This window comes from Elephantulus edwardii, unplaced genomic scaffold (genome assembly GCF_000299155.1).
Source record: "Elephantulus edwardii isolate Elephantulus edwardi_28Jun2011 unplaced genomic scaffold, EleEdw1.0 scaffold00089, whole genome shotgun sequence".
Classification (NCBI taxonomy): domain Eukaryota; kingdom Metazoa; phylum Chordata; class Mammalia; order Macroscelidea; family Macroscelididae; genus Elephantulus; species Elephantulus edwardii.
In genome coordinates, this window is record NW_006399839.1 from 3,730,953 (window position 1) to 3,756,571 (window position 25,619).

At 44.5% G+C, this 25,619-nt stretch overlaps 1 protein-coding gene across 1 annotated transcript in view; it reads right to left on the reverse strand.

The window, feature by feature from the left end:
* The window catches only part of VSIG10 (V-set and immunoglobulin domain containing 10), a 44,159-nt gene extending 39,864 nt beyond the window's left edge, over nt 1-4,295 (reverse strand). Inside the window, exon 1 of the mRNA XM_006890495.1 lies at nt 4,217-4,295. Within this exon, the coding sequence (XP_006890557.1) occupies nt 4,217-4,295 (79 nt within the window). The remainder of the gene's footprint in view (nt 1-4,216) is intronic.
* Between the last annotated feature and the right edge of the window lie 21,324 nt (nt 4,296-25,619).

Genomic DNA, 25,619 nt, shown 5'->3' on the forward strand with positions numbered 1-25,619 from the left:
ATATATATAATTTTTAAAAAACCAAGATGGATTGACACAGTAACTGCAATGATGAGCTTGGCATCTGCAAAGACCTTGAGATGGCACAGGATACGGTGGTTTTTTAATCTGTTGTCCAGGAGTCTCTAAGTCAGAGTTGACTCAACAGCACCTAACGACAACAATAACAACAACCCAAGACTAGGGCTAAAGACATCATATTAAAGCAATCCATTACATCACAAAAATATAGTATTGGAAGAGATGGGTACTATAGAAAAATTTAGGTTCATATAATCTAGATAAAAGGTAATCAAATGCTTTGTTCCAGGCAAGAAAATAGTCCTAAAAAAAAAAAAAAAAGAAAATAGTCCTTATGTTGCCAGTGCTTCAGATTCTTCCAAATAAAGTGGACCCCCCAGATTATAGGAAATGCACTGTTTTTCAATGTTAGCCAAAACCACAATTTCAAAAGAGAAACCAACAACTAGGAACATTTAGCACTTGATGCTAGGAAGCTCAGGGGTCAATTTAAGACCTATCCAAGGCAAGAAGAAGCCTTCAATATGAATTACAACCGCAACATCAAGAAAACAAAAATTCTCCTCACTGACACCAGCAGGCAACATCATGACAGATGGAGAGAAGACTGAAGTTGCCAATCATTTCATTTCACATGAATCTACAATTAACACCCGTGGTAACAGGAGTCAAGAAACAAAAAGGCAAAAGAAAAAAAAGAGAAATAAGAAGGCATGTATTGGAGAAATCTTCTGTCAACGACCCCTCCAAGATACTCAGAAGCAAGTATATCAACCTAAAGACTAAGGTGAGTCTGCCGTACGCCATCATATTTTCAGTTGCTTCCTATGCATCTGAAAGTTAGGCAATGAATAAGAAAGAGAAGAGAAATCTATGCCTTTGAATTGTGGTCTTGGAGAAGATGATTGAATGGGAGACTGACAAAGGAACAAACACATCTGTCCCAAAGGAAAGTGCCCCACCAGAGTGATCCTTAAGAGGCAAGGATGGTGAAATTTCATCTCACTTATTCTGGGCATATTTTCAGAAGGAAGTCCTTGAAGAGAGGTGTCATGCTGAGAAAGGTAGGGGGTCAGTGAATAAGAGAAAGACCCTCAATGAGTTGAATTGACACAGTGATTGTCACAAAGGGCTTGAAGATGACAGAGTTAGTGAGGACGGTATAGGATGGGGCAAGGACTGTTATTTATAGTCTCACCACTGGGCTGATTGACAGCGTCATGATAGATGGTGAAGAGATTGAGCTTGTTGACAGCTTCAGTTTGCTTGGCTCTACAATCAACACTCTTGGCATCAGCAGCCAGATAATGAAAACACAAACTGCATTGGGAAAGTCTGTTGTCAGCGACCTCTCCAAAGTACTGAAGAGCAACGATGTCAGTCTGGAGACTAAGGGGTGCCTGACACAGGCCATGGTCTTTGCAACTACTTGCTATACATCAGAGAGCTGGACAATGACTAGGGATGATAGGAGAAGAGTGGATGCCTTTGAGCTGGGGTGCTGGAGAAGAATATCGAATATTACCATGGACTGCTAGGAGAACAAAAAGTTCATCCTGGAGAGGGTGAAGCTAGGCTGCTCCCTGGAGGCAAGGATTCTGAAGCTTCATATGACACACTTTGGACATGTTGCAAGGAGGGATCAGTTCTTGGAGAGGGACGTCATGCTTGGGAGGTTGGAGGGACAGTGCAGGAGGGGAAGATTCTTGATGAGATGAATTGATTCAGTCACTGGAGTAATGAGGATAGGTGTGTTGGAGACAGTGAAATTGGCTCAAGACAGAGCAGGGTTTATTTAGGGCTGTTGTACATAGGGTCGCTATGAGTCGCAGGCAACACGACGGCACTTAACAATAACAATGTGTCATAGTTGAGAAAAGACCAGCTGGGCAGGCGCAAGCAGCATAGACGCCAGCACTCTGCTTGCACCCCAGCAAGCTCCTGGACTCACAGCTCCATCTTATATTTCTGTGATCCAGCTTCCTCACCGCCCTACAAACATATCACAAAACCCACTTGTCCATTGATGACAGCGCCACATGCACCACAGCAGAACTGTGCTCCTGAAGGCTTAGGTGCCTGTCAGTGGACTCAAACCCCAGCCTTCCATGAACCTACATGCACAACCCAAGGACTAGAGGCACACATTAGCTGGTGAATGAATAATTTAATTTCATTTAAGCTGGTGAAAAAACAATTTTCCAACATTTTACAGGTGGGGTTGAAGAAAAGAGCTGAACTTCTAATGGACAGTCAAAAAAAAAAAACCCACACACCAAAACCACCAAACAAACCACAAACAAAAACAAAAACAACAACAACAACAAAAAATGCCAAACAAGCATATCTTGGAGTAAGTGCAACCAGGGTGTTCCTGAGAGGCAAGGATGTGAAAACTTGTCTCTCATACTTTGGTTATGTTTTAAGACAGGGCTAACCTTTGGAACTCTGGTGGCCTAGTGGTAAGAAACTGCACTACAATCCTGAAAGCATGAGGTTCAAATTCACCAGCTGCTGCTCTGCAGAAGGATGGGCAGTCTCCTCTCATGCAATGAACTGCCTCTGAAAACCCACTGGAGGGTCAGCTATGGGTCAGTTCCAACTCTGTGGTCCTCAACAACAACAACAGTCTTTAAGAGGGAGTTACTCCTCTTCAAATTACTGAGGAGTAATGATGCCAGTCTGAAGACTAAGGTGTATCCGATTCAGCTCTTAGTCTTTTCACTCACTTGCTATGCATCTGAGAGCTGGACAATGAATAAGAATGACAGAAGAATTGACACCTTTGAACTGTGGTGTTGGAGAAGAGTACTGAAAAATCCCACGGACTGCCTAAAGAATAAACAAATATGTCTGGGAGAGGGTGCAACCAGAGTAGTACTCTTCCGAGGCAAGAATGATGAGGCTTTGCCTCATATATTTCGGGCATATTGATAGGAGGTCCTATTCCTTGAAGAAGGACATGATGCTGGGAAGGGTGGAGGGTCAACAAAGAAGAAGACATTCCACCAGGTGGAATGACACTGTGACTGCCGTGATCGGCTCCTGTGTGTCAGGAAGTGTGAGGATGGCACAGGATAAAAACAGGGTTCCAATCTGCTGTTCATAGGGTCGCTCTGACACCTAAGAACAATTAACAAATCTTGTGAAACGACATCATGCTAAGAAGGGTCAGAGAAAGAGAGGAGAAAGCCTCCCCAACAAGGCAGATTGACACAATGACTGTAAAGATGGCCCCGGACACATCAGAGAGAATGTGGATGGCACAGGATAGGTTAAGGGTCAGGTCTGAGTTCACAGGGTCGCTATGTCTCATAGGTGACTCGGTGGCGCCTCACAACTGTAACCTTTTTGTAATCCACCCTCTATTCTTTTTGCTTAACAAACTCACTGCTTTCTCATCAGTGCCCGCTCAGAGTCAAGTGACTCGTCTGATTTAAGAGGCTGACAATCTTTGGGAAAGGGAGACTGCCTAGCCATCTCTGCCAAGGGTGGCTTGGAACTGCCAACATCTCAGTTACCAGCCAGTTACACTAGGCGCGTCGCCACCGGCGCTCTTTCTGTGTTAACAGAAGCAGAGCTGAAATGAACCGAGTAAGATCCTTTCTGCCATCATTCCAAGCGTGCGAGAAGTCTTTAAAAAGAACGGCCAAAGAGAAAGTTAACTCAAAAAGCGAGCGAGCAAAGACAGCCAAGGATGAAAGAAAGCTCAGCTCTTGGTAAGCTCGCCTTGAGGGTGGGTCAGCTGGCCCCCGGGAGGCGGATGGAAATTCACAAGCTACAGGTGCAAGGCTAGTGCAACCTAGGTCAGAGAGGTAAAAAAAGAAAGAGGGGTCCGCGAGTTTGAACACCAACACAGCCAGTAAAACTCGATCGTGAATTTATACCCAATCTCTGGATAAACACCCCCACCCTCCAGAACTAAAAACACTCGTATCTCTTTCCGTCAGCACCCCAGCCGTAGCCCTGCAGGCTGTCCGACCTCAGGCGGCGGGGTTATCGCTACCATCAAGTGCCCAGGGACAATTCCTTCCTGTAGGTGGGGGCGGGTTGAACAGGAAATCCCAGACCCTCTTGGGGCTCAACCACAGCGCAATGAGGCAGAGTCGGAGGGAATGGGGTCTCCCAGGTTCCCTTCTCCACCGTCGGTCGCCTGGGACATCTTAACTTTCCCCAACAGATCTGGACCCCTTACCTGCAGCCCCCCAGAGGGCCAGGAGCGCCCCGAGGCACAGGAGGATCCTAGGCGCTGTTGTCCCGCTGCCTGCGGCCATCTCACCCCAAATCTGGGCAGGGGCCCCTCGGGAAGCACTGGTTCCGGCGGGGCTCGCTGCGTGCGCGCAAGGCTTCTCCAGGCTCCTCGTAAAGGCAGAGTTGCCCCACTTCCCGCAGTTCCCGGGAGGGATGCTTGGAGTGCACCCGACGTCCGGATTTGGGGGGCTTCTGGTGTCAGCTGCGCTCCGGAGCGCCCCAGCTGGGGCTGGGAGGGCGCACCCGCCCCAGTGGCCCGCTGGCCCCGGCTCCCGCTGGCGGAAAACAACAGGAACGGGACTGCCTCCCGCCTCCCATCCAGGCGGGAGCTCAACTTCCTCCACCCCGGCTGGAGAGGAGGGCTTTATGCAAAGGACGGGCGCCCGGCGCGCACAGCACAGCCTGTCCGGGGAGGAGCGCGCCGCTGGTCCCTCCCCGAGCCCAGGACGCCGCTCCCCACTCCGCCTGGGCCACCAGTGTGGACTGGCGGGGGACAGCAGACGGGGCCCTTGCAGCTGCCGCAGGACGGAACCCGCCGGGGCCGGGGGAGGAGCGTCCGGAGCCCCAGGGGCTGGCTGCCAAGATGCAGAACCCGGCGCCCCCCTCGCAGTCCCAGCTCAGCTGTTCCAGGAATTCTCATTTGTGTTCCCGGGCGCAGAGCGCAGCGCGCGGGGCCGCCATCGCTGCCTCTTCTAACCTTTGCAGGACAAGAGCGGGAGAGAAAGATGATCCCTTGGACCTGCCAGCCAAACGCGGCCACAGGGCTCCTGTTCTCTGCTTAACTGGCCAGGACCTCGCGGGGACGGCCACCACCGAGAGGTCAGGGGACTTGTCACTCAGGACGTTTTCTGCTTGCTCCTTTTTTTATCCTCCCGCCTCCACCTAGATTCCCAGAGAATGACGACCCAGCCTTGGAATCCCTCTTATTTCCTGCCATGCCCCATCCCTTTCCCTGGTACGGCACACACTCGCATACCCCTAGCAAGGATTGTGGTGTGCCAGGAGTTGAAACTGACTCTTAGGTGACCGTTCAGCGGGTTTTCAGCGGCCATAAATCACTCTGGAGGAGATTACCCACTTTACTCTGTAGGAGCGGCTAGTGGATTCGAACCCTCTGCCTTTGTCTTGGCAGCCCAGGTCCTTACCCACTATGCCACCAGAACAGATACTCAAAACTTTTTCTAATGTTTTCTAAAGCAGAGAAAACTCCCCTTTGAAAACTTTAGGCGGTGTAGAGGTATTCGCCATAATACGCTTTCATCTTTTCTGTGAAAAATTTTGCATCCTAAAATGTTATGGGGAAAGTAAACATTAGAATTAAGGAAAATGATTCAAGTATTTCTCACCCAGACTATGACTCAAACCCCCAACCCCCCTCCAGTGCTATCTAGTCCCTTCCCCCTGAAAGCAAGTCTGTTCCAAGGCTAAACTTCTCAATGGGAGGTGGGAAGGAGGCGGGGTGGGAGGCCTGTTGGGGGGAAATCACAGAAATTTGGTGGGAGGGGGGCAAAGGAAATGGGAAAGATCTTCCCAGGACCTGACAAGAAGGAGTAGTGGTGGGCATAAACCATGGGGATTAATTTTATAAAACAAAATGTATGAGCAACAGCAGTTTAACTAGATTTCTGAGTGTGTTCTGCTGACGTTCCACAATTTTCCTCTTGTTCAGAGGTGGCTCTGTAAATCTGCCTTTGCCTCTGCTTGAGAAGGAGGGACAATCTCCTCCTGTACCAGTCAGATCAGATTTTACGGTACACACACACACACACACACACACACACACACACAATCTGCCTTTGCAATTGTGATTCATAATTTTAGGAATAAAAATGGTAAATGTTAAAAAAAACCAAACAACCCACAATATATGGGAATGATTATATGAAACATAATGGGAAGGAAGGAAACTGTGAAACACAGTATATACAAATTTTGTATGCAAATCAATATAAAATGGGGGGGGATTAAATTTTAATGGGAGCAAACCCCCTGCTCTATCTCTGGTGCCTTTCCATTACCCACCCAATACTTACTTAAACCACCGTGCCGCCAGGGCTCCTTTTTTTTTTTTTTTTTTACATGCGCGCGCACACAGTGTGCCTCCAGGTGTATGGACTGAGCCGGCAGAGCCACTTTGTTCTCTTAGCCCCTTTTTCTGGTTCTGTGTGCACAACATGCTCTATCTCCAACCAGTTTCTGGTGGAGCTTCCTCTCTCTCTCTAGTTGTACTTTTCATCTTCCACCTTGTGAGTAATCCTGGATTGAACTGGGGGGGCTCCTTTGGTGAGGGTCCCCCAACCCCAAAACATGCAGCTAGTAACAGAATGGGAAGACTGTGTCATACTCCCTTCACAATCTGGTAAACAAGTGGTTGTAAACAGATGAAGAGTGGAACGCAGTCCTCTAATCCCGCCCCAGTTTCCCTGGAGTGCGGGCTGTGTGATGTATTACATTTCCTCTCACAAGCGATGAAAGGGGAGAACAGGAGTAGAGCTAAGAAAGAAAACCAGGTATGGGACATATCCTTTGATCCTTGGTCTCTGGGCTGGGAGGCTCCTCACTAAGGAGGAGGGCCAATGCGTGGAGCCCTCCCAGGGACACAGCCTAGCGAAGACTAAAGCATCTTCCTCCAAAACTGACAGAGAGAAAAAGCCTTCCCCAGAACTGGCCTCTGAGAGCTTCACAATGACTAGGGATGACAGGAGACGAAATGATGTTTGAGCTGTGGTGTTGGAGAAGAGTACTAAATATCCCATAGACTGCCCAGAGAACTATGATGTCTTGGAGAAAGTCCAGCCAGAGTGCTCCTTGGAAGCAAAGATGACAAAGCTTTGTCTCACATACTTTAGGCATGTTGTTAGGTGAGCCTGTTCCTTAGAGAGGGACATCATGCTTGGACAGGTGGAGAGTCAGCAGAAGAGAGGAAGACCCTCGACCAGGTGGATTGACACAGTGACTGCTGCAATGGGCTCAAGGGGATGGGACAAGGTTCAGACCTTGTTCATAGGGTCGCTATGAGCTGTACTCAAGCTTACAGCACCTGACACCAACAGCAACAGGACCAGCACCTTGGATTTGGATTTCTAGTCTCCTAAACTCTAAGAGAATACATTTTGGTTCATTAAAGCCATTCACTTGTGGCATCTCTGTGACAGCAGCACAAGATAAGCCAGGCATGCTCAAAAGTGAATTCTATCACAGTCCCACATAGTCTTGTCTGTTCCATTCCCCCCTCTAACCCCAGTCCCAAGCTCGCTCTCAACACTTTCTTAAAAAAAAAATGCAATCAATACAGTAAACAATCCAGTGTAGGCTCACGGCCATGTATAGGTACTCGCTGTAATAGTCTTTCATTCTTATCCTCTCTCATGCTTGTTGCATATGAATGCAAGTTCTTGGTGTTGATACTGCAGTTCCTTGGCTTTGATGGTGAACCACCTTACATCCTTGACGGGCATAAACAGACGAGCATGAAGTTATTTTACCTTTAAATCCTATCAAGTAAAATCTAGACACTCGCAAGCTCTCAGCTGAGGAAGCAGACCTGGAATTTTCTGTGACACTCGTGGTGCCTTGTTGTTGGTAGCCATGGGGATACTCTGTGCACAACAAAACATTAACAAAACACTGTCCATTCCGGGACCTACTTCACCATCATTGGGACGTGCAAGCCCACTGTTGTGACCAGTGGATATTGTGAGTTTCTTCCAATTTAAGAGACTCATTTCCCAGCACTAGATCAGACAATAATAGTCTGCTCTGACCTATAGGGTTTTCATAGAATGATTTTCTAAATTAGACCACCTGGCCTGCTTCTGTTAGGATGCTCAGCTGGAGCCTGTCGATCCTGGGTGATATCTGAAAATCTGGTGGCAGTGTATCCAGTGCCACTGTCCCCCCAGTGAGACAGAGCGTTACACTGTGACCCTTTGTAAGTAGGTCGTGGTGACTAAGAGGGGCATTGCACATCGCAAGCTTTCCTGGCATTTGTGTTGAGCCAACGTATACTCCTCATCAGCTCTCCACCTCAGAAGTCTCTCCACATGCTTGCTGGATATGAATGAAAGTTCTCGGCATTGGCAAGCTCTCGGCCGAGGGTGCAGAGCTGGCATTTTCTAAAGCCTCATCCAGGATGCTTTACACCACGAATTCTGCACCTGGGCGTTTGTACGGCTGGGACCTTTTTCCAAAGCCATTTTTTGAAATTTAATCTCACTGGGCCCTGCCTGCAACCCTTGGACCCAAAAACCATCCCACCTCCTAAGAGAGCCAGCAGCGCTGAGAGGTTAAACTCCAGGTGACACAGTCGGTTGGTAGTAAAACCAGGACTGGAATTCATGTGTCTGATTCCAAGTGCCCTCCAATGAATATTCCTCTCCTGTCATGGAATACTCCACTCCTGTCGTGGAATATTCCATGAAGGTTGCCAGAGCCAAAGGGATGTGCGTTTGGCTGCTTTGGGAGTCATGGCCAGCAGACACACAGTCCCAAGCCTGAGCTTGGTGCATCCCATCACTCAGTGGAGGTGGGGCTAGCTCAGAAAATGCACACATGCTCTTTAACTCCAGTGTAGGTTCAAGACTGCTGAGAGCCAGGGGATGGTCCGCATCTGGTATTTTAGGTCACTATGGGCAGGAGAAAGTACTCTCTTTGGAACAGCAACCAGTCCGGGAGTGTTCATTGCATGGCCTCCAACAGGGCGTTCTGGAGTCTTAGTTTCTCTATCACAAAATAGAGCTACTTTCCACTTCATGGGATTCCTAGGATGATAAGGGGAGTTGAAGGTGTCACGCTGGGGACTGTCATTTGAAATGACACCACTCCAGGGCTAGGAATTCCCACAATCATACCATGAACCTGGGGCCCAGGCCCCTCCACCTGCTTGGCTCATAGTCCACTTTGATCTCCCCTGGACAGGAAACTTAACTCTGGCTCCTGCGTTTTACAAGCAGGAAGTCATCACTTCTCAACACAACCACAGCGGTGGGTGGTAGCATTCTCCCTGTACAGACCACTCAGAGAGGCTACAACACAAGGCTGAAAAGGGCAGGACCAACACATGAACCCAGGTCTGAGGCTGAGTCACCAAGATCTGTCCTGAAGGCAGAGATACATCCCAGGGCTCCTGCCTGGGTCCCCAGCTGGCTCTTTCACAGCCTGGGTCTTTGAAGCCATCCTGTAACCTATCCTTATACCTATTATTTCTGCCCCACTACTCCCCTTGTCAGGTCGCCTCCCAAGAGGTAGCTCTGAAAGGTTTCTTAGCAACAACCTGCTTCCAGCCTCAATCTAGAGATTATCCTCCTGGGGTTTTCTGAAGGCAGGGCCAGCAGAGAATAGCTCAGGTCTCTTAAGTCAGCTCTCGACAGATACCTCACTTCAAGAGGTAAGAGGCAGATGACAGAATCTCCTGGAGTCTTGGGACGGGTTTGGGACCCACAGGCTGGCTAAGGGACAGAACCAATCTGGCTTGTTCTCTGAAGAACAACAACTATGAGGGGCACCATCTTCTCCTGCTTAGAAGAACGGACTGGAGAATGTATACCATAGCAAGAACATTCCAGAAATCACACTAAGGCCCAGATGAAGCTGGCAAGATGAGATGGAAAACTGTAAAGTGGACATTTGTCAAATGAGTCTAATATTTTTTTTTTGAGACCAGAATTTAGTTCTCCTACTGGGAATAGTATCCAGGAAGGTACAGGTAGGCGGCACCTCTAAGTGGTAAAGAATTATGGGATTTGGAAAGCAGGTCCGTCCACTCCTACAAGGCGAAATGCTGCTTGCAGAAGGATCTGGAAAATGGTTCTACAGTTACTTGGGGAAAGGAAGATCAGGGACCAGAGCGAGGTGGATGACACACCCATCTTAACAGGTGAGTGCAGATAGCTGGTAAATATTTAACTGCAGAATCTGAGGAGGGCTTATGGGATCTCTCTGTGTGTACGTCTATGTATGCAAGTCTGTAGTGTTTACCACTGTTAATGGTGTAAATACTTTCACCATAGCCAATTTCAAACTTCCACTGAAAGATCCACATAGTTAACCAGTACCATGGGCCTGTTCCCCTCTGTTCCAATGAAGGGCTTCCAAGATGAGGCATGTTTGACCGGAAAGTGGGGAGCCAGATCACCAAGGAGGGGAGCCTGCTGCAACCCAAACAGTCAGGTCAACAACACTTTGATCAAACTCCTGCCCTTTGATGTCACATTTACATTGAATGTTTGTTAGCCAAGATAAATGTTATTCTTCCTAACTCGAAATTGAAGGGGTGCGTGTGTGTGTGTGTGTGTGTGTGTGTGTGTGCGCATGTATGTGTGTGTATACAACTGCTCTGTATTTCATTTCTGAGCCTAGAGAGATTTAGTAAAATCAAGGGTTGTCCTGATAAAGCGTTAATGAAGCACTACTTTTTTTTTAAATAGCCCTTCTTTTTTCCCCAATTGTAAACATCACATGCTCAAGCTAGAAAATTCTGAAAACATAGAAAAATGGAAAGAAATAAGATTTAAGTGTAATCCATCTGGAAATTGTCATTATTATCTAAGTTATGCGGCTGCTGCTAACATGGAGATACCACAAACAGATGGCTTCAACAAACAGAGACCTATTCTCTCACAGTATAGGGGGCTAGGAGTGCAAATGCAGAGTGCTAGCTTGAAAGGAAGCCCCTGTCTCTCCTGGTTCTGGAGGATGACCCTTTTTTTCTCTGGCATCTACAGGTTGATATCCTTTGGAGGTCTCTGTATGCCTTGCCCTTCCCTTATTGTCAAGGAGCTTCCCCGCACAGATCCCTGAATCCAAAGAGACACGCTCCACTCCAGGCCAGTCTTTCTTGGTGGAACTGATGTCCCTGCCCCTCTCCATTTTCTCTGTTTTCATCAGTTATGAGATAAAAGGTCACATAGGGAGTTTTGGTGGCCTAGTGGCAAGAAGCTGCACTTCAGTCTTGAAGGCACACGGTTTGAGGCCACCAGCTGCTCCACAGAAGGATAAGCAATCTCCTCCTGTGAGATTAACTGTCTCAGAAAACTCGCAGGAGGGTCAGCTATGGGTTTGTTATGACTCTACGGTACACAATAACATGAGTCACATCCCAGGGAAACTCCCCTTACAGGAGATAAGGCCTATGATGGGACTAAGGGTTAGCATCCCACCCGTAATGAATGGCAAATGGTTAAATGCTTGGCTACTAACCTTGGGGAAAAAAGACATTGTGCTGGGAAAGGTGGAGGGTCAGAGGAAGAGCCTCCACACAATGGAATGAACAGTGGCTATAGCAATAGGCTTGAGCATAAGGGAGATTGCGAGAATGGTAAAGGATAAGGAAATATTCTGATCAAGTGTAGATGCCATTTTTTATCTATTTACTCATCACCCAGTGGGTAATCATAAAAATTTAAGCCACTAAACATACCTAGAGAATTTGTGACACCTCTTTCCGGGTCTCCTCCCTGACTGTACCCATCACTCTGCTTCTAACCTCTGGAAATGAAAAACAAAGGGGAAAAAAAACCACAAAACACCAGCCAAAAACAAATTTCACTTACAAATCTGCATCACCAGGTGGCGCTCTCAGCCCTGAGTGGAATCTGCTTCCACAGCCCAGGTCTTCCAGGAGATGAGTTGGTCCAAGGTTCCTGGAATTCCAAGAATACAACTTTCACCATACAGAATGGAACAATAAAGGGGTCCAGAGCTGTTAAGCAGATGACACAAAGTCATAAGTCATGAACAAAGACCAGGACTTATCAATGTGTCCAAGTGATAAAACCCAGATTCTGCACATAAAGTGGACATAATGCAACATTTCCCCACAATGATTCAAGGAGTAAACTTTTCTGGTATGTGAGAACAGTGGTTTCTGTTTCCAGCTATTTAAGGGAACTACGGAGTTTAGAGAACCCCAGTTCCCCCTCCCACAACAAAATGGCTCAGAATGGGTTCTTTGCTAAAATAATCAATCTACTTTAAAAAACAAAACAAAATAACCTTCCTCTGGTGAAACACCAAGCACAGGCTTTGGTTTTCCTATCTCTCAAGTTCTTCTATGATTCTGTGATTCTTTGAGAAGGTTAAGGTTCACCTTCTTGGAGCCTCAAAGTTTGAGGTTCACTGAGTGAAATGCTTGAGATGCAAATCAGTTAGGTACCTAATAGATGGTTGTTGTTAGGAGTAAACGGACCCTGTAAACAACAGATCTGAACTCTGTTCTATCCTGTGCCACCTTCATGCTTCCAGACACACAAGAGCCCACTGCAGCAGTCACCATGTCAATCCACCTGGTCAAGGGTCTTCCTCTCCTTCACTGACCCTCCACTCTTCCCAGCATCATGTCCCTCTCCAAGGAATAGCCCTCCTAGCAACATGTCTTAAGTATGTGAGATGAAGCCTCATCATTCTTGCCTCCAAAGAGCACTCTGGCTGCACCCTCTCCAAGACATATTTGTTTGTTCTTTTGGCCGTCCATGGGATGTTCAGTGGTCTTTTCCAACACAAAGTTCTTCTTCTGTCATCCTTATTCACTATCCAGCTCTCAGATGCATAGCAAATGATCAGAAAGACCATGGCCTGAATCAGACACACCTTAGTCCTCAAACTGACATCATTACTACTCAGTAATTTGGAGAGGCTGCTAACTGCAGATTCCCCCAGTGCAATGCATCTCCTTACTTCCTCACATGATACCCAGGGTGTTAACTGTGGATCTGAGTAGGGTGAAGTTGTTGACAGTTTCAATCTCTTCTCCATCTATCATGATGTTGCCTATCAGTCCAGTGGTAAGAATCTTTATTTTCTTGTCGTTGAGATGCAATTCATACCAAAGGCTGCATTCATTGATCTTCTGCAACAAGTGCTTCAAGCCCTTTTCACTTTCAGCAAGCAAGATGGTGCATCTGAACAACATAGGATATTGATAAGTTTCCCTCCAATCCTGATGCCACATTCCTCTTCCAGCTTCTTGAATAATTTGCTCAGCATACAGACTGAATATGTATGGAGACAGCATATAATTCTGACACACTCCTTTCTTAATGTTAAACCATGCAGTGTTCCCCTGCTCTATTCTCACAACAGCCTCCTGGTCCAGATGTAGGTTTCACCAAGAACAGAATGAAGTGCCCTGGGACTCCCATTCTTCTCAGCATCAGCCACAACTTGTCATGATCCACACAGTCAAATGACTTTGCTGAGTCAATAAAACACAAATAGACATTCTTCTGGTATTCTTTACTTTCAATCAGGATCCACCTGACATCAGCATGATATCCCTGCTGCCATAGCCTCTTCTAAATCCTGCTTGGCCTTCTGGAAGTTCCCTATGTATGTATTGTTAGAGACATTTTTGAATGATGCTAGATATCCATTATTTAGTAACTATTATAATTAAAGAGCTCTGGTGGCATACTGGTAAGAAGAAGCTGTGCTGTTGGCGAGCTCTGGTGGCCTAGTGGCAAGAAGCTGCAATCTCAGAGATGCCAGGTTTGAATCCACCAGATGCTCGCTGGAGAAGGAGGAACAATCTCCTCCTGTACCAGTCAGATCTGATTTGACAGTACACACAAAAAAATGATGAAATAAAATAATTTTTTTTAAAAAAAAAAAGAACCTGTGCTGCAATGCAGAAGACACGCACTTCAAATCCACCAGCTGCTCCACAGGAGGACAGGCAATCTCCTCCCATGCAATTAACTGCCTCTGAAAAACCACTAGAGGATCAGGTATGGATCAGTTCAGACCCAAGAGGACATAACAACATGATGCTTAAAGAGCTCTGGTGGCCTAGTGGCAACAAGCTGCACTGCAATTCCAAAGGCACGTGGTTCAAATCCAGCTGCTCGAAGGGAAAGGAATGGACAATCTCCTCTTTGTGATTTTTAATGCCTCTGAACACCCACTAGAGGGTCAGCTATGAGTTGCTGCCAATGGCACATAGCAACATCATTATACTTAAAAACTCAAAATTCATTGTCTCCAAATCAGAGATAGCTGATAGGTCACAGCTGATCCTCCATTGGGTTTCCAAAGACATAAATTAAACAGGAGAATATTGCCCATCTTTCTCTCTTGGAGCAAGTGGTGAATATGTACCATCAGAGAGATGGAGCCCTTGGGCTAGCAGTGAGACACCCTACGGACTACACACATCAGAGCTCAGAGTGAATTGGAATCTCTAGGTGATGCAGTCAATGAACTTGGCTGCTAACAGAAAGGTTCATTCAAGTCCGCCTTGGAAGAAAAAGCTGATGATGTTGTTGTTGTTAAGTGTCACTGAGTCGTAGATAACTCATAGCGACCCTATGAATTAAAGTCCTCAACACTTGTGTGACTTTCATCCTTTCTCCAGGTTCATAGGGTTTCCAGAGGCAAGCTATTACGGAAGTGGATACCACTCCTGCTTCCAAGCTTGTTTTAATCGGGGAGTGATATCAAACGCTGTCTGCCATGAGTAATCATTAACGCATTTGACAATCAGTGGCACAGTGTTCAGTTTCACAGCAACCACAATCTCATCCTAGCTGCTAAAAATGCCTCCTTCCTTTTCTGCCTCTATTCAGAGAGCTTCCCAGGACCTTCCCATGATTTGTGCCTTCAGAGTGCAAATGATGTTCCTGTGATGATCTCCTCCACTGAATGGTGGAGATTCCACTAAAAAGAGTCAAACAGTAAAAAACAGACTCCCTGAGGCACTCACCTTGGAGATGATCTTAAAACCCAACAGCACTCAAAAAGCCCAAACATCTTCAGATCGGCTGCTGACTTCAGCCACTTTCAGAAGATGCCCTGGCTTAAGTACCCGATGATCCACTTTCAAAAAACTAGCACTGAAGATCCTGCAGTGCAAATTCTACTCAGACACCCGGGGCCATCCTGCGTGGGAGCCATCCCCCTTCTCATTGCTATTGATTTGCTTCTTTGTCTCTGTAAATATCCTCTTGTTTGGAACCCCAAAGACCAAACTTCTTAGAATCTTCTGTCAAGAGCAGAAATGATGCAGTCTTGGTATTCTGTAGCTCAGACATCCTGCCCTCAGTGGGCCTCTGAAGAGGCAGTGGGGCCCATTGGATGCTTTGTGGAAACACAAGAGATGTTGAGGATCAGGTTCTAGAATCTTGGGTTCACCGTTTGGGTTCATCCGGTCTTTGTTGCTGCTGTCGGGTGAGTTGGTTCCTTCTTATGGTGACCTCATGTATAACAGTATATCGGCAGGTCCTGCATCATCTCCACAATAATTGCTGTTTTGGAACCCATTCTTTCTGCTACTGATGGAGATCAATCCATCTCACCAATGGCCTGCCTCACCTCTGACAGTCCTCCAATTACCAATCATAGTGTCCTTTGCTGCTGATTGGTCTTGCCTGATGACGTGTCCAAGGTGATTGAGTCAAAGTCTCTCCCTCCTCCCTTCCAAGGACCACCCTGGTTGTGTATCTTCTAAGACTTGCTTGCTTGTTCTGGATCTCCTGTATTTTCGACCACTGAAGCATCAAATAGCACCAGAATTGTGTTTTCACAAAGGTGGGACCTCCAAGATACAAAAACTCCCCAGGAGATGTGGAAGTTGAACTTCTATCACACTTGTCCATTATTGATATTCATTCAGAGAGGTGGTTCCGTTCTCTGGTCCACTCCCTCTTCTGTGTTCCCACTGTCTAACACGCATCCCATCATTTCTGCTTCATTTCATAATGACTGCTTCAACCATGCCTCTTCTCTCATACTCCATGCACATGCTCTTTCAACTACCAGGGGTATAGCATTTACTCTCTTCCTCGGCTGGGTAATTCCCAGTGAGTGCAAACTCAAGCGGTCACCTCTTCCAGGAAGTCTTCCGTGGTTGACACAGCAAAGACAAATGACTATCTCCTGCATTCCCATAGTGCCCTGTGGAAATTCTTATCCAAACACCTCCTGCTCTAATCTGTAATTGTTCTTTACACATCTGCCTTCCTGCTCACGGCAATGGTAAATGAATGAATATAAAGTTTCATCCTGAGAGAAGCAAAAGGGTTTTTGTTTTGTTTTGTTTTTTATTTGGTGGCTCTCACAAAGCTCTAGGCTCTTGCCTGTGGTTCTTGTTTGGCTATAACTATCTTGTTGATAATCTGTTTAGTGTCTCCCTTTCCAGGGGACATCTAGTCTCCCTGGGATGTAACCTGAGGTACAGACTGTCCCTATGGGGCCATCTTTACTGACATCTTCATCAGGTTTCTGAAAGGCCACGGCAGGCTGCACACCTCCGTCCTGAACACGTATCTCTCCAGTGGCTTCACTTTCACTTCCTCATACTTTTCCAACCTGGATTCCACCCCAAATGATTACGTATTGAGACTCAAGCCTCCAGGATCAAACACTTGGGTAAAGAGCTAGTTCTTTCTCTAGCTCACCCCTTCTGAGCGATGAGGTCTGAGCAAGTTCCCTCTGAATGTTCACTTCTTCCACTGTAAGTCAAAACAACTATGAGGTATCATCTCACTCCAGTAACAATAGCAAAATTTAACAAAACAGCAAACAACAAATGCTGGCAAAGTTGAAGAGAAACTGGAACCCTTATTCACTGTCAGTGAAAGTGTAAAATGGTGTAACCACTATGGAAGGCAGTATGACACTTTCTCAAAAAGTTGCAAATAGAAATACCACTTGACCCAGTAATTCCTCTGCTGGGAATTTACCCTAAAGAAACCATAACTGCCACCCAAACAGATACATGCGCACCTGTGTTTATTTCGGCTTTGTTCACAACAGCAAAGAGCTGGAAACAACCCAAGTACCAATCAACAAATGAATGGACAGGGAAGCTGTGGTATATTCACACAATGAAATACTATGCGGCACCGAAAAACAAGAAACTCATGAAATATTACACAAAATGAGGGACCCTGGAGCACATTATGCTGAGTGAATTATCTCAGTCACAAAGAGATAAATACGGAGCTGCACTGCAATCCAATAGGTGCATGGCTCGAATCCACCAGATGCTCTGCTGGAGAGGGAGGAACAATCTCCTCCTGTACCAGTCAGATCTGATTTTACGGTACACACACAAAAATATTAAAATTTAAAAACATTTTTAAAAAAACCCATAAATACGGGATAGTGTCACTGTTATAAAAGAGGAATGACTTAGGGGTTGGGGGGAGACTGAGAAAGATGGGATAAATACTGTATACGGCAATGAAACAGATGAGGGAGAGAACTGTTTAAAAGGGATATATGATTGGGGGGGTATTATTGTCATGACAGGAGTCCAGAGTGAAGGCTGCATAGTGGAATGGATTTGGGGGGAGGGACTGAATAACAATGAAAGAATTTTTTTCTTTTACTTTTCAAAAAGAAAAGCAAATTGGGGGTAGGCAGGGAGAAAAGAGCAACAATGAATGAATGGAAATCCAAAGTTTCTGTAAACTTTCATTAAAATAAATTTAAAATTTTAAAAAAAGAGGGATTTAGTGACGTCACTACAGATGTCCTCTGTAGGTGCTCACAGTACCACCTCCCATGTCATAGACCTCCTCAGCATTAGATGACACAGGAACCTCAAGTGCAAAATAACTAAAACACACAAAAACCTCATTACCATCAAACTATTCCGAGTGACGGCCAGCCCATATAGGGTCCCTGAAGCGAGAAGAAGCTTCAGAGGTGAAGACTACCTCATCTTTCACGCTCAGAGCAGTGGGAGAATCAAACTGTCAACCTCTGAGTTATTATCCCAGCACACAGTGTCCAATACCACCATCACAGATCTCCATTAATAAATCTATTGTCAATTTGAATATTAGAATAGAATATCATATAGTTGCAAATTGATTAACTGTCACATTTCTTAGGTTATATTACAACAAAAGTGTTTTACAAAATCTTTCTATGCTGGATTACAACGTGATTAATCACAACCTTACTTGTAACTAAGTAGGAGTCTTTGAAGACTTTTCCCCCTTTGCCTTTAATTACCACTTCATTCCTCACCTTATTCCCAAAAGAGTTTATTGATACTTATTACCATGATATTGTTAGCTAGAATGCCAAAAAAATGTATCACAATCAGCCACTGTACAATCGCCAGCAGCAGCAAATACAATGGAACCCACAGACAAAACCACATAATTTGGAAGCATCATTGTAATTGGGTAATAATGACAGCTCTGACTAGAGCAAATTAGACGGTTTGAAACTTGGTTATAATTTTTTTTTTAAATTTTATTTTATTTTGTGTGTGTACCGTCAAATCGGATCTGACTGGTACAGGAGGAGATTGCCCCTCCTTCTCCAGCAGAGCATCTGGTGGAGTTGAACGATTTGAAACTTAGTACGTTTCCCCCTTGTTTGTATGAAGAATCCCTGGTGGAAGGGGATCTCTGGTGGCCTAGTGGCAAGAAGCTGCACTGCAATCCCAGAGGCGCATGGTTCGAATCCACCAGATGCTCTGCCGGGACAATCCCCTCCTGTACCACTCAGATCTGATTTGACGGTACACACAAATAATAATTTTAAAAAAAAGAATCCTTGGTGCATCAGGCTGCTAACCTAAAGGTAGGCAGGTTAGTGGCTCGAATCTACCGGATACTCCAAGGGAGAAAGACAGGCAATCTCCTCCCGTGATGATTTACAGCCTCAGAAGCTCGACGGAGGGTTGCTACGAGATCAAGTTGGTTAACTGTGTTGTTTACTTCTTCAGCATCTTTGTTGAGTTTCTTTCTAGTGGTTCTGTTTTTCATCAAATGAGGTATACTGAGGCCTCCTGATTGCACTGTGCAATTGTCTATTTCTCTCAAAATCTCTTAAAGTGTGATTTATGTATCATGTGGATCTGTCCTTGGGCGTGTAGACATTAATTCCAGTTACGGCCTCTTGTTCAATTGACCCTTTCATGATTATATAATGGCCTTTTTTATATCTTATACTGGTTCTTGAACATACCATGGACTGCCAAGAAAACAAATTGGTCTGTCTTGGAGAGGGTGAAACCAACTCTCCCCTGGGAGGCTAGGATTTTGAAGCTCCGTCTCACTTACTTTGGGCACATGGCCAGGAGAGACTGGTCCTTGGAGGACATCATGCTCGGAAGGGTGGACAGACAGCGCAGGAGAAGAAGACCCTGGATGAGCTGGATTGATACAGTAACTGGGGCGATGGGGGTTGGTATGTCAGAATTAGTGAGACTGGCTCAGGACAGGGAAGGATTCAGAGCTACCATACATGCAGTTACTATGACAGGTTTGGAAGGAGGAGTTGCATCCACTTCCTAAATAACATGCCTCCAGAAACTCTATCAACTTTGATAAATGTTGATACTTGCAGAGGGGCTTCAGGCCTTTTGTTCATAGGGTCACTATGAGTAGTGCTTGACTTGAAGGCAATCAACAACAACAACAATACTGGTTATTGCTTTGATGTCTATTTTACCAGAAGTTAATATTCTCACTCCTGCTTTTATTTTTTGATTGTTAAGTATCTTCTCCATCCTTCGATTTTTTAGTCTATTTTTGTCCTTGCATCTAAGGTGTGTCTTATAGATAGTAACATATTAATAGGTCATGTTTTCTTTTTTTTAATTATTATTTTTGTGTGTGTGTACCGTCAAATCGGATTTGACTGGTACAGGAGGAGATTGTCCCTCCTTCCCCGGCAGAGCATCTGGTGGATTTGAACCGTGCGCCTCTGGGATTGCAGCGCAGCCTCTTGCCACTAGGCCACCAGAGCTCCCCTTGGTCATGTTTTCTTATCTACTCTGTTACCCTTTTTTCTCTGGGCTGGTGCCTTTAATCCATTCACATTCAGTGTAATTATCAACGTTGTTGTCATTATTAAATGCCCTCGAGTCAATCATGCCTCACAGAGACCTTATTTGAATCAGTCTGGCTCACAGAAATAGAATGAAATCTTGTCCTACTCTAGGTCATCCTCATGACCTCTGCCATGTTCAAATTCATTGCTGTTCACTGTCACGGTCACTGAGGCTCTTCCTCAGTGTATCGGTTTACCACACCGTGGGGGCTTGCATGTTGCTGTGAGGGTGAAAGCTGTGCCACTGGTATTTCAAATACCAGCAGGGTCAACCACGCCGGACAGCTTTTGGTGGAGCTTCCAGACTAATAAAAAGTGGCAGGACAGACCATCTCCTTCCACTCAAAAATCCCATGAATAACAGAAGAACATTGTTAGATATAGAGCCAGAAGATGAGATACTCGAGTTGGAAGGCATAACCATTTGGGGAAGAAATGCCCCCTCAAAGTGGAGTTTATGTTAATGATGCAAATGCGATAAAGCTTTCACCCAAACAATGCCATCTCATCTGCTCATCCAGCAAGTCTCAAAATGAGGAGAAAGAGCCACAAGCATCCATCAGCAACTGGAACACAGAATTACAAACTATAATCTAGCAAAGTTGTAAGTTGTCAAAAATTAATTGGAACACATGCTAGATCAATATCCTTGGCATTAATGAGCCGACATGCTTGGTATTGGCCATTTTTTAAAAATTCACTTTCATGAAAGTTTACAGAGATTTAGGGTTTCCATTCCTTCATTTTAGCACTTTTCTCTCTGCCCACTCTCTCCCCACAATTCGCTCTTCTCTTTGAAAAGTCATATTCTTTCATTGTTATGCATTCCCTCCCGCCAAGTCCACTCCACTGTGCAGCCTTCATTCTGGACTCGTGTCATGACAATAGTACCTAATCATATATCCCTTCTAAGGTATTGGCCATTTTTTAAAATAATTATTTTATATTGGTTTGCTTACAAAGTTCATATATACACTGTGTGTCACACTACCCTTCACTCCAATTGTGTTTCATACAATCATTTTCATTCATTATGTTTTTTGAACCAAGCTGGTTCTGTATTCTTTCATCTTCAGAATTTTATTATGTTTTGGACGTTCTCTTTGGGAGTCTATCCTGTTTGGGGCTTGTTCAGCATCTTGCTTTGATGTCAGGCATGTTTTCTCATTTTTTATAGTATTTGGGAAATTGATAGCAATATCCTCAGTGCTTTGTTTGTTTTTATTGCTTCTTCCTCTTCTGGAACTCCTATCAAACATAAGATATTCTCTTTGATGTTGTCCCACATGACTGTTATGCTTTCTCCAGTTTCCTTCCTTATTTTTTTCTGATTATTCTTCTTCTAACAGATGAGTATTCGAGGATTTGTCCTCTCTCGAAGTCTGTGCTCCATTTCTTCAATTAAGCTCTTTTGTCCTTCTGATGTGTTTTCTATTTCTCAAATTTTTGTTTTAAAATGTTCTGAATCTCCACTGGTATTTGAAATTCAATTTGAATGTCAGTAATAAAAAAAATATAAACTTTGGAAAAAAAATTTTTAAAAACCATAAACTTTGGCTTTTTTAATTTTATTTTATTATTTTTGTGTGAGCGTACCATCAAATCAGATCTGACTGGTACAGGAGGAGATTGTCCCTCCTTCCCCGGCAGAGCATCTGGTGGATTTGAACCGTGCGCCTCTGGGATTGTAGTTGCAGCTCCTTACCACTAGGCCACCAGAGCTCCCCTAAAACTTTGGCTTTTTAAAAAAAATTGCTTGTAATTCTCCATGTATTCTATCTTGTTTTTTGTTTTGTTTTTTTTTTAAAAAAAAGCTCTTCTAGAGCTTTGCCAAGGAGTGCTCTGGTGGCCTAATGGCAAGGTTGCAAAGCCAACCCAAAGGCAGGCGGCTGAACCCAGTGCCTGCTCCACAAGAGAAAGAAGAGCAATCGTGTGACTGACAAGCTCTGAAAACTTGCCAGATGGTCAAGTACAAGTTGGCTATGACTCAACAGCACATAACAACAACACTTTGCCTATGTTTTCCTGAATTTTTCCTAGATTCCCTTAACTTTTTCTCAATGTGATGAAGATGTTGTTGTTGTTATGTGCCGTTGAGTCGCCTGCGACTCATAGCGACCCTATGTACAACAGCCTAAACTCCGCTCTGTCCTGTGCCAATTGCACTGTCTGACACTCCCATCCCAATTATCCCAGTCACTGAATCAATCCACCTCATAGAGGGCCTTCCTCTCCTGCGCCGTCCCTCCACCCTCCCAAGCATGATGTCCCTCTCCAAGGACTGGTCTCTCCTCACAACATGTCCAAAGTATGTTAGACGGAGCCTCAGAATCCTTGCCTTCAAGGAGCCACCCGGTTTAACCCTTTCCAGGACAAATCTGTTTGTTTTCCTAACAGTCCATGGTATTCTCAGTACTCTTCTCCAGCACCACAGCTCAAAGGCATCAATTCTCCTTCTATCCTCCTTGGTCATTGCCCAACTCTCTGATACTAAACTATAATTATTTTGGATTCCTTTTAAGAAATTCTAAATAGGATGTCTTCCTCTGAAAGATTTCATGGTTCTATATTTTGGATAAAAACCCCCAAATCAGTCTGATTCCTTACAGTTACAAAGAGAATTCTACGGCAACAAGGAAAATAATAGCATATGCAATAGTTACCTCCAAGGTGAATTATTCAGGAATAAATCTAACTACAGACACAAAAGAACTATACAAAGAAAACTATAAAGCATGACTATGAGAAACAGAAAAAGAGATAAACTTAAATAGAATATGCCATGTTCATGGGTAAGAAGACTTAACATCACAAAAATGTTAATACTACAAAAAGCAATCCATAGATATAATGCAATTCCAACATAGACTCCTTCAGAGAGTTAGAAAAAAAATAATTACCAAGTTACCCGTGGTGGACAGTGTCTGGTGAGCTCCCAGTTTAAGACAGGTTTGGAAGCAGGAGTGGCATCCACTTCCTAAACAACTCTATGAACTTTGATAAATGACGATGGTTATAGAAAGGCTTTCAGGCCTTTTGTTTATAGGGTTGCTATGAACCGTGTTCTATTTGAAGGCAATAAACAGTAACAACAATAAGAAATTTATACAGAAAGAGAAGAGACTCTGTATAAGCAAAATGCTACTGAAGAAGAAAAACTAAGTAGGAGTTCTGACACTTTCTGATCTCAAAACCTACTGTTTTGTTAGGTGCTGTCGAGTCAAGTACAACTCTTAGCGACCCTATGAACAAAAGATCTGAACCCTGTTCTATCCTGAGCCATCCTCACACTTCCTGACACACAATAGCCCACTGCAGCAGTCACCGTGTCAACCCACCTCCTTCTTCTCCTTTGCTGACCCTCAACCCTTCCTAGCATCATGTACCTCTCCAAGGAGTAGCCCCTCCTAGCAACATGCACAAAGTATGTAAGGCGAAGCCTCATCATTCTTGCCTCAAAAGAGCAATCCAGCTACACCCTCGTCAAGACATATTTGTTTGCTCTCTTGGCCGTCCTTGAGATGTTCAGTGTTCTTCTCCAACACCACATCTCAAATGTGTCAATTCTTTTATTATCATCCTTATTCAATGTCCAGCTCTCAGATACATAGCATGTGATCAAAAGAACATGGCCTATAGAGAGCTCTGGTGGCCTAGTGGCAAGAAGCTACACTGCAATCCCAGAGGCCTGAGGTTCAAATCCACCAGATGCTCTGCTGGAGAAGGAGGGGCAACCTCCTCCTGTACCAGTCAGATCCAATTTGACAGCACACACACACACACACACACACACACACACAAGACCATGGCCTGAATCAGATGCACCTTAGCCCTTAAACCAGTATCATTACTCCCCAATAAATTGGAGAGATCCCTCATTACAGATTTTTTTGCAATGCAAAACCTACTACACATATGCAATGATAAAAATAAAAAAAGAATTCACAAAACATTGACTAACATGGAGGCATGTAGAGGATACCATACTAAGTTAAATAAAGGGAATCACAAAATTACTATTATGATATAAGGCCACTATAATACCAAGTTAAGGAAAGGTTTACACACAGATAGAAAAATTCTTGGTGATTACCAGAGATAGGAAGGGAGGGAGAGGACAGCAAAAATTAATAAATAGATTTTTTAAAAATTATTTTTGTGTGAGTATACTGTCAATTCAGATCTGACTGGTACAGGAGGAGATTGTCCCTTCTTCCCCGGCAGAGCATCTGGTGGATTCGAACCGTGTGCCTCTGGGATTGTAGTTGCAGGTCCTTGTCACTAGGCCAGTTCCCCTGATTTTTAAAAAAAAACCCAACAGCCCATATATTAAGATAAGTGACAGGAAAGGCAATATCCAGCAAGAGAATGACTATGACTAAAGAAAAGGAAGACAGAGAAAGGTATAGGATTAATGGAAATCAGAGACACAGGGAGGAACTGGGGCAAGTACAATAACATTGAGAGTAATGATATTATTCTCACCAAGAAAAATGTGTATGAACGATTGAATGCAAGATTTTCTTTGTCAACCTTCACCTATATCACAGTAAAAACAAAAAAATAAAAGTGCAAGTGGATTCCCAAATTAATAACATCTTGTGTTTATAGAAATAGAAATTTGATTTGGTTTAGCTGATAGAGAACCTGGATAAACAATTTATATCTTTATATATGATATCTGCTCTCAAAGACTTTGACCAACCATAAGGAACTGGCTTACTACCCTTTTTGTTATCTAATCTCTTTGTTCAGTTACCTTGGACTTTCTTATTAATGTTACCTACAGCACATATGCACTCATTCAGATCAGTTGGGGAGTCAAAATAAATTCTAGATTGTATATTTTAATTAAACTTTTTTATGAGGGAGTGAGTGAGTTTAATTTCAAGAGGATGAGAGAATTCTAGTAAGCTCAAAATGTGGCTAATTTGAGATGGAGTATCTTTTAATAAAGTGACCAAGACCATAAGCAATTAGTGTCTGCTGTGTGTACTCGTACAAAGGAGCAATGGATGCCTAGTCTCAAAAGCTGAGCCTCTCTGATGGTTCGAATCCACCAGTGACTCCTTGGGAGAAAGATGAGCAATCTCTTCCTGGGAGATTTACAACCTCTGACACCTAATGCAGAGTAACTGAGTCGATTCCAACTCAACAGTGATGACAGGCTTTTCGAGCTTCATGTCCAGTGGCTTTATGAGCATGATACAATTAAGTTAGTGTTTCAGGCAGATTAGCAAGTTTCCTGCAATAGTGTGGGTATCATTTATGTGACAGAGAACTGGCAGTTGCTTTTGTTTTTCCTGTCTTTTGTCTTTCTTTCTTTTTTAAAATTTTATTATGTGTCTGTGTGTGTACCATCAAACTGGATCTGACTGGTACAGGAGGAGATTGTCCCTCCTTCTCCAGCAGAGCACCTGGTGGATTTGAACTGCTCACCTCTGGGATTGCAGTGCAGCTTCCTGCCACTAGGCCACCAGAGATTGTCCCTCCTTCTCCAGCAGAGCACCTGGTGGATTCGAACTGCTCACCTCTGGGATTGCAGTGCAGCTTCCTGC